General features: G+C 41.8%; 1 protein-coding gene across 7 annotated transcripts; it reads left to right on the top strand.

The window, feature by feature from the left end:
- Positions 1-342: 342 nt before the first annotated feature.
- LOC137279277 (methyltransferase-like protein 27) lies at positions 343-10,010 on the top strand. 7 transcript variants are annotated; one of them, XM_067811789.1, is made up of 6 exons: positions 343-420; positions 4,270-4,410; positions 4,883-5,011; positions 7,647-7,782; positions 9,000-9,098; positions 9,681-10,009. In XM_067811789.1, the coding sequence occupies exons 2-6, from the start codon at positions 4,279-4,281 to the stop codon at positions 9,848-9,850; spliced, it is 666 nt and encodes a 221-aa protein (XP_067667890.1). In that variant the 5' UTR covers positions 343-420; positions 4,270-4,278; the 3' UTR covers positions 9,851-10,009. The 7 variants fall into 7 exon arrangements, with proteins under 7 accessions (XP_067667890.1, XP_067667891.1, XP_067667887.1 ...); XM_067811790.1 differs by lacking the exon at positions 343-420 and adding an exon at positions 1,378-1,402; XM_067811786.1 differs by lacking the exon at positions 343-420 and adding an exon at positions 2,341-2,547 and having other exon boundaries at positions 9,681-10,010.
- Positions 10,011-10,029: the final 19 nt, after the last annotated feature.

Here is a 10,029-nt window from a genome sequence, read left to right as displayed (position 1 = left end):
TGTTGCTGTCTTACATGCGTAGTGGGGACACCCCTCGTTTGGAAAGGGCTTGTATCTGTGAGACCGATTTGTCATACTGTGTCGCAGTCACTGGTCCCAGGTATCGAACGAAAACACAAACTTCCCGTCGTCAGAACAATGTGCTCTCGAGAGCATTTTTTACATTAGCAGATCAGTTCGCTGATAGTGTAATGATTTTAAACAAAAGTTCAACTTGTTTCCGTGTACGCCCTCAACAACAAACTATGACACATGTATATATGTTCATCTGTATACGAGGGGCGTTCCTTAAAGATTTCCCACACTACCTGTTTTCACATGTAGCCGACACTGATGAGTGATGACACATGTCTAGGGATCATGGGGTAATTTTCAGCATTGAACTATGAAAGCTGTTTCTTTGACAAGCGCAATATTGAGGTAAGGTGTGACATTAGAGCCAGTTGAGTACCGAGCTGTGCTTGAGACCTTTGATTGTGTGAACTTATGTGAAGATGCGCCATCGTATGACGTCGTTAAACACGGGTATAACCCTTTAAATGTGTTCGGAAATCTGTGAAAACTACTCCCATTCCTGGTCGACCTCATGTCACCTCATTCATCACTGATGAAGACACTCTCCGTCATTTTGGGAGATCACCGTTTTACTGTTTGCCAATTAGGTGTTGTGTCGTGTTGGTGGGCCGTGTTCTTATGTGTAAACGTGATATCACCATATGCCAAATTAGTAACGATTGAAGTATTGACCATATCTGTTTGTCAGTTAGACTCTACAGCTGTTATTCTCTGCCATGACACTTAGCATATAAGATAGGTGACGCTTCGAGCGGTACAGCCAGAATAGTGCCTGACACAAGTGAAAGCAATCAAAACTAGTTTTATAACGTCTTCTGCGTGGAGGTTGCACAGGAATCGCATAGATATTGTGCGAAGACCTTACGGAGGCCGCATAGTGATCGTGCGGATATCCGTCGATCCTACGATCCTTCAGTTTAAAAAATTGTGCGTTTACAACACGATCACCGTGCGGACTCCGTGCAGTGCCCGTGCAATGCCACCTATGGGACGGGAGCTTACGGTTTGTATCTTTTGCAAAGGTGACAAACTTCGCTGTTTGCAAAGCTCGTAGAGGGTACGGAGAAAACCTGGAAATGGAGCAACGGGCAGTGGAGACTAAACATGTGAACCAGGGGTCCGTTTCACAAAACTCTCGTAAGCCTAAGATCTCGTGAGTTTTCTCGTAGCCATTGTGCCTCCTATACTGTAGCATACGAGATGCGGATGCTACGAGAAAAGTTACGAGATCTTAAGACAGCTTTGTGAAACGTGGCCCGGGCATAAGAAGTCAAGGGTGAAAAGGTTTCCACGCCCGGATGACGGGAGAGTAAACGTCGGAGAGGAGGTACAACTTGGGCCATTATTCACAGATATAAAGGACTTGTTTAGAACGAGATTAGTAGGTCTTAGTAGAATGGGAAACGAGACACGAGCGTTGTCAGCTGTCACTGGTAGACGGGCAAATGGTTGACCATGCATTAATAAAAGCTTACGGATTTTGACATCTAAAGACTGTGCACTGACACAGTCACGATCTGGAATTTGATGAATGCAAGAAAGACAAGCTCAGGGTACAAAGTCTAGAGTCGGGGAGAACGGATAGCGGGACACAACTATATTTTAGATAGGTCGGAGTTCACTGGCCGCCCTGAAACTCACGGCTACTTACACAACATTTGTTACGTTAGATGTTTCTCAGTATATCGGAAGAGAAAGCCTCAAGACGTATTTGAAAGTTGACTATTTCTGCTCGGCTGCTACCTGGGAGAGACGCGCCAGATAAAGAACCTAGTCACATTTGTTTCAGTATCCATAGGATACTGACGGTATTATTCACATTTTCAACAGTTTAATTAGCATCTTCATCAGACAAGCACCCCGCGAACCGCGAGGAATCTGATTTGAGCTGTTACTAGTTGGGTCATACATATTTGTGCTGGAAAGGACACACAGCAAGCTATGTCGTTCGCACACTCAACTTAATAGATCTCACTTGATAACCCTGATGCCAGCATGACGGTTGTTATGACAAACAGTACTTGCATGGGACCAGCTGTATATGCTTGACTCCACAGCACTTCTAAACATATGTAAATACTCCTGATACGTGTGCCTAAATATCACTGTGTTTATACATTACATGCTCACACTATGTATGAACTGAATTGTGTCGTGCGTTGGTCAGTTTGACCTAATCACCCAGAAACCAGGTTGAGATAGGGGTATATGTACCTGTAAACGATCCTATGCAAAGGTACACTTGTTATCGCCATAAACCAAATAAACCAACGCGAAATGTACTCAGTCAGTGACTCTTCTGTTCAGATAGGATATACTCTCCCGTCTGAGTTATTTACTGAGACAAAACAGTCCAACAAAAGCACGAACAGTCTTCCTTAAACGCGGTTTGACACCGGTACAACTGCAAGGGATTATTTTTACCTGACACCGTTTGATAACCATTGTGAAGACCGCTTGAGGAGGACAAAGGTAAGTTCGTTGTGTTCAGCAGAAAACAGGTTCGAGAAAGACATGACTTGACAAAATACCTCAACACAGGTTTATACCTCCCGGAATGGGGACCTTGTCGGTGTTCCACGACTAAGAACTAAGAGAACTGAAGTCTTTTATTGTTCAAACGTTTACCTGTGCCAACCCCAATACAATAATGTGCGTTAAGATTTGCATCACGACATATCACTAATCAGTTCCATCCACAAACTGTCGACTCAGGTAAGCCTAACTTAATGACACAAAATATTTCCATGCTACGGTCACAAACAGCCCTGTAAGGTCAGGCTGACATTTGACTCAAAGGGATAGTGGAAAATTCCGTGCAGCTAACATTTAGTATCAAGAGAGACCACATCAGAGACATTTTATGGTCTCTGGTATCAATACAGTATGTTTCGTCACTTGCTGTGGCGCGTTCCACATAGTCTATAGTAACATGATCAAGACATAAAATAAGCCACAGCTTTCATCTCAACTAGAAGGATCTTTAACATGTATTCCTGTCATCTCGTCTACAACGATGCTATGTAAACACATCTCATAAGGATAGGAAGAGGCTTGACGCAAATATAAATGCATGTTCACATTACGACTGTAGCACATAAAGACTGTTACCTGCAGTTGCATAATCGTAACACAATCCTGTCTAGTATTTTACGATGCATTGAACAACGCATAATAACAGCCTGAACCCAGTTTTTCTTTCAGGTCATATTTCAGTAATACAGCTTAAAATTTGGGTCGCCCAATACCTGGGCACAGCCAAGGGTTAAACAAGAGTTTGAGGTTATACTGACATAAACGAGCTCGAGATTGTGTTAAAACCTGTACGTGGAGATTTCAAAATGTTGTACAAGCAACAACAACGATGACCTTTAGGACGAAGTGAGATGTTATGAAAGGAATATCTAAATGATAAGATCCCCGAAAGAATGTGATGTGGATAAACAAACAATGATGAGAGTGAGTTAAAAGTGAGTCACATCCGCAATATTTCAGCCATATCGAAAGGAGCAAACTATGATGTTTGCAGGAGCTAATTATGTAGCGTGAAATGTAAGTGCCTAGTACCTAGATGTTCCTTTGTAGTATTCATGCGTGACACCAGGTGTTCTGCATCCTGGAAACACTCTTATGTTCCTGGAAACACCGGCTGGTCACTAAAACCCCATTACTACGCATGATCAAGTGTGTGGGTGAGTATGGTTTTACGCCGCTTTTAGCAATATTCCCGGTTGGGGACACCCTAAATGGCTTCACACACTGCACTCATCTATGGAATCGAACCCGAATCTTCAGATGACGTGCGAGCGCTTAATTCACAGGCTACCACACCATAATTTCTGACTATGTCAGGCAAAAGTTGTTAATGGATACTTCTACCTAAATGAGGTCGATACAGGGAAATAGTAGAGGATAGGAAGAAAATATACCAGTCACGAAGAAAAACACAAGAAATGATAATACATGTTTAAAAAAAACATGGGTACATAGATACGAACAAGTTTTACATATAACCACCTTTTTTGGCAAGGGATCGATGCGACGTTTCGTTGTAGATGCGAATACAGTCGCGTCCCCTGGAGCTGCAATATTGGTGATGCGGCCTGTAACACCATTTACTAACTCACGAAAACGTTCACGACTGCTACTCTTGAAAGCAATCCAAATGTATCTGTTTTTTGGTTTTTTTGTTAGTCTCTGAAGATGTCGGAGCCGCGGTATACAGCTGAGGAGGTGCAGGAAGGCCAGAGGGTCGTGAACTACATGATAGAGAAGGGCCTAGACAATGAAACCATTGTCAAACGATTCGACGAAATAAGTGAACAATACAACGAGGTACACCTGATTTATCCGGACTAGAATCAAAACGCGACAATGAAGCCATTCTGAAGTCAGACATTAAGCTCTCGTTTGTTAGAGAGCAACATGTTTGCGGGGTGTCAGCATTTCACCGCCATTGTTGTAATTTTGTATCTACGTTAGGTATATTTCTTTTCGGGAAATGTTGGGACATTGTACCTCCAAGGATCAGCTGAAATAATCAGACGTCATTGCAGTTGCATGTATGTTTCGCAAACCGGAAACTGTAACATTAAACCGGAAGTACAAAAATTTGTGTAATGTTTTACTACATCGGACTTGTGGTTTAACAACCCGGAAGGGCTCTCTTTAGATCAGGTATATCTTTCTTCATAAGAATGAAACATTCAGTTTCAAGGTCATCTGTTTTGGCCCTCTGTTAACCATTGTCTGTTGTGCTTTAGGTTAATGTCATGTAATTCGTACGTTTGTTCTGTCATGGTACCAGGCGCAGAACCGTGTCGGTTACAAATGCCCGAAATGGATGGGTGAGAGTTTGGCAGCCCTGTATCCGAGCAACCGAGATAATATCCAGATCCTGGATGTGGCCGCTGGAACAGGGATGGCTGCGATCGAGGTAGGTAATGTCTTGAACTGAAGGGAATGTGACAAACAAAAGATACTAATCGACCTTCTGTGTAGTACCATTTTTGCTAAAGGAGTCAATGATTTGGTATCAAACGAGCGAAAGTTTAATAAATATGGTATTTCTCGGATGCGAGTTTAGTATTTTGTTTGTTACTTACAATCCGTTTGATTCCATTTGAGACCAATGAATTTCTCACTAACACAAAATCTAATAATTGCAACAAAACCAAATTTTGCACAGCCACATGAAATCGACAGACCAACTCTGATGATGTGTCTCATAATTTGGGACACCCGAATAAAAAAAAGTTGTTTAACAAACGATCATCATTTTCTTGTCACCTTTCACTATTTTGTACGAGAGAGGAGGCTCTTGCTGGTAGAACAGCCAGGTGGGCAAGGTGCACGTGTGAAATTGACACGTTGCTCGGCAAACCAGACATTCGTGATTGCAGTACCTGAAACAATGAGATTATCACACGACGCTAAGTCAATTATTTGCAAACTATTTAACTTTTTTAACAACGAAGGTGAAAGGGGTAGGCCTCAATATGCTTTGGCTAAGTATCGTTTACGAACTGCACGTGCTGTTTGGAAGACGTGCACTGTGCGAGAGGTCTGATATTGTTCGACTAAGAAACCAGTACTTACGCAAATTCGAAAGAAACGTACAGAGGGTTACAAGCCTGTATATTTGGACGAAACATGGGTAAATGCTTCCGATACCACGGGGACACAATGCATCGCTAGCACCTCTTCAGAGTCCTGTGCCAGAAAATTACCACTTGGCAAGGGACTGCGACTGATTGTGCTCCATGCTGGTTGCAAGAGTCGGGGATTCCTACCTGGCTGCTCCCTAGTCTTCAAGGCAAAATCTAAAGACAACGGAGACCATCATACCGAAATGATCGGGATGGTCTTCTTAGAATAGGTACAAAATCAATTGGTACCAGCACTGCCCCCCAAAAGTCTGATTGCCATGCAATACGCTCCATATCTTGGCGTTCAGGTACCTAATACAAAGGCTCCAACATCTAACAGTAAGAAGGGGGACATGATAGAATGGTTGCAAAACAAAGCAATATCGTCTCAAAAAAAACCCAACCAAATCTGCTCTGTATGACATCATAAAGTCAAATAAAACCACACCTGTTTTTAAGGTTGATGAGTACCTTACAGAGCATAGTCATTCCGTTTTGCGATTGCCACCCAATCATTGCAATTTAAAGCCAGTAGAACTCATTTGGGGGTATCATGAAATCGGATGTTGGCAGGCAAAATGTAACATTCAAACTTCGAGATGTACAGACGATTGTTTAACAGTCGATAGACGCCTGAAACATTGCAAAAGTACGTGGAGAAAGTTGAGAATGAAATAGAAAGACATTATTCGGAACAAAGTGGACTGGACCAAGCCACCATCAAGCCAGTCGTCCTCAGGGTAGACTCTGATAACAGCAACACCGATTCGGACAACAGCGTCTTCTGGAAGTGGGAACACTGAGATGACCCCATCTTCACAACGCACGCTTGTTGATAGACAGAAACTGCGGATACACTGCGTACTGTGTGATGAGTCGATCTCTGCTTTCCGCGACTCAAGCAAGGTGTAGTGCCATTGTGACAGCGGTATTAGCATTGTGTGAAGCGTTACGACGTCATGCCTCTAGCAGTATTACATTAGTGTAATATTGCCGTAAACATATTACACTGCAGTATCTTCCATGGGCGAGTAATAACATATATATATGTACAATAACTTGCCAAGGTAGGGAATATCCTTACTTAGGAGATAAACATCAAGTGTTGGCCAATTTGCGGGTTTTATTGAGTATTTGAAACACGGGAATGCAAATTTGGAACCGACGGCGTCAGCCGGAGGTTTCAAATGAAATATTCCCGTGCTGCTTCATATACTCAATAACACCCGGAAATTGGCCAACACATGATGTTTATCGACATTGTAAACAAAAAAGTAAACCAAAGGGGTTTTACTGTCTGCACTCGTTTACATCGAGTAGGGGTACAGCAGTAAAGTGTCATCAGCTGGCCGTTTCAGCTGGTTCCCATGGTAGCATCTGGAGTTGCTCATTTGTGACGTCATTCTAACTTTACGTCACAATATGATTTGAACGACGCCACCACTGTTGATGACACAACAAAACAATTGTTTACGTGTCAATACACAGTGAATAGTCTTGCAGTTTCCGGGAATCTAATACCATTTGATCATGTTTTGCAACCAATCAGATTACAGAACACAGTGACTTTTAGTTTACAATAAGGAATGACCACCGTCTAAGAAGGCAGTGTTGTGTATACACCATGACCTAACTCTTGCAAGGACGTGCAACACGTACAATGACCTTGTCTTCATAGGAGATCTTACATGTGAAGCATGATCTCTTTTATGGACTTCATACATACAGCACGACCTCTATAGAGAGAGGAGATATCATGCATGTAGATATCACTCGATGCTGATATCACTCGATGCTGAATAAATTGTTGCACACGCGGCATCGTCAGTACAAACACTTTTGTCTTGAGGATCTTCCCATATGATAGCGGAGTGTCTGAGTGATGACATATCAAGTTAGTCGCTCTTTGTCTCCATATTTCAGATGAGGAAACATGGATTTGTTGACATTGATGGTCTGGAACCGTCCCAGAAAATGTTGGATGAGGCCAAGAAGAGCAACTTGTATGGGCGATACATCTGTGATATGCTTGGAGAAAACACCCTTGATATTGCCGATAGTGAGTCAGATGGACTATGGTGAACTATATAACATGCAATAATATCTTTCGAGAACATTATTACAAATGTATGGGAAAAAAAATAACCACATACCTCCCGTATGTCTTACAGACCTGATTGTTCTCCCAGCACTCTAGCATCTAAATGTATCCTATTTCTCTTACCGCCACGAGAGTTCCCCTAGATCTCTAAAGAGTAATATGTCGTATATCTCTTACCGCCACGAGAGTTCCCCTAGATCTCCAAAGTATAATATATCGTATATCTTTTACCGCCACGAGAGTTCCCCTAGATCTCCAAAGTATAATATATCGTATATCTCTTACCGCCACGAGAGTTCCCCTAGATCTCTAAAGTATAATATATCGTATATCTCTAACCCTTAGTTCTCAAATGTCTAATATATAGTATATCTCATATCGCTCCGAGAGTTCCCCATTTCTCTTACCACTCCAAGAGCTCCCCAACCTCTCTAATGTCTAATATATCCTATTTCACTTACCGCTCGGAGAGCTCCCCCAACAAGCGGCATAGAAACATGCTGTATTTAACAGTGTTGTAATTTAACTTAAAGTAAATGTTCACAAATCAGTACAGTGGTATCATATTATGGCAGTATAAAACTGTGCATAATTAGTACAAATTAAGAAATAGTGTGAGTGGGTGTAGTTCTGCGTCGCACTCAGTCAGAAGTCAGAAGTACCATAGGAGTAGTGATTTTAGCAATAAAACCAAAGATGTCAATTTTAACTTCTGAGCAATCCCAGCTGGAAAAGGGCAAAGCAGAGAATAACCACTATGTGTGGTCATCACATCGTGCATGGTTTGTACAAACGTAATGTGAGATGAGAGGTTATACCCGCATATAAACAAGAAAAAGTCTTGCAATTTAGTAAATTATATTTACAACTGTAAAACTGAAGTGTGAGACAGTGTTTTCGTTGGGGTTCATATATAGCATGCTTGTTTCTTTCAAGAAACACATTATGTTTTTTTTTACCAAGCGTGGATCGGGGTCCAGACCGGAGAGAAGGTACATGCATGAGCAGTTAACATCTAATATACATTGTATCCTTCTTCCCTTGTCGCTCCCTAGTTCTCATAGTCTCTAATTAACAAATGACATTTCCTATTTCCCCGACATTCAGTTTCTATAGCTCGAATACCTTCCATTCATCTCAAGTATCACAATGTTCTACCATCTTGTTGTTCACAGACAGCTACACGGTGGTAACGATGGTGGGTCTGAGTTCCGAGATCATGAAGAAACTCCCAGTGAAAGCACTTGAGGAGCTGGCTCGAGTCACAAAGACAGGTAGATAAGACTGGTGGAATAGTGGATCTCGTGACAGACACGATAAATGTCTAGATGGCAGATATGATCATTCTATTGGAATATCTGACTATGACTGTGTCAGTCTCATCAGTGCACGAAATTCAGACTGTGTAGGCCTTCCCTGTGTATAAAATTCTGATTGTGTAGCCTCCCCTGTGTATAAAATTCTGACTGTGTAGCCTCCCCTGTGTATAAAATTCTGACTGTGTAGGTCTCGACTGTTATGACCATCCGATTGTGTAGGTCTCTCGTGTGTATTAAGATCTGACTGTGTACGTCTCTCTTGTGTTTAAAGCCCTGACTGTGTAGAATTCCTGTTTTTATGAAGATCTGACTGTGTAGGTCTCCTCTGTGTATGAAGATCTAACTGTGTAGGTCTCCCCTGTGTATGAAGATCAGACTGTGAAGGTTTCTGTAAGTGACAATGCAAGTTTACATGTACGAAGCTGTCATAGCCCAAACTACGCTACGAGTTAATATATTTTGCAGATGCTTGTATCACTACATGACGTAAAATGCCCTGTTTCCATGCTTACATTTAACTTACTTTATTGTTCCCAGGTGGGCATGTCATGATGAACAATTACGACCGCAACTTTAAAAGTGACATTATTCGTGCAAATCTTCACGATCTTGAATCTCGAGGGGTGTGGAAACTGGAAGGCGAGCAAACCATGCCAAACATATCGCGTGGAGTTGATGGTATTTTACAGGTTTATAGAGTCTTGTAACAATACAGTAATATTGAAATGTGGCCTTTTAATGTTTTCATTAACGTACGTTGGTACGTTCAACCATCTTTAGTTGAAACAATAAATGGTATATGCCAGGTATTCAAGTCGATCTGGCGTTACTGTGAATATGTGAATAAAGAAATTACGTTTAAGAAAGTGTTTTCTTTGTTTTCTGT

This window comes from Haliotis asinina, chromosome 3 (genome assembly GCF_037392515.1).
Source record: "Haliotis asinina isolate JCU_RB_2024 chromosome 3, JCU_Hal_asi_v2, whole genome shotgun sequence".
NCBI lineage: Eukaryota > Metazoa > Mollusca > Gastropoda > Lepetellida > Haliotidae > Haliotis > Haliotis asinina.
This window is presented reverse-complemented; position numbering and strand designations above follow the sequence as displayed.

What these genes read in the sequence shown, in the direction of transcription:
- LOC137279277 (XM_067811783.1), top strand. Translation starts at nt 3,484, where the DNA reads ATGATAAGATCCCCGAAAGAATGTGATGTGGATAAACAAACAATGATG. An exon ending in TAAGTGAACAATACAACGAG is followed by an intron (nt 4,411 to 4,882) that starts GTACACCTGATT and finishes TCATGGTACCAG; the next exon opens with GCGCAGAACCGTGTCGGTTA. An exon ending in CACCCTTGATATTGCCGATA is followed by an intron (nt 7,783 to 8,999) that starts GTGAGTCAGATG and finishes TGTTGTTCACAG; the next exon opens with ACAGCTACACGGTGGTAACG.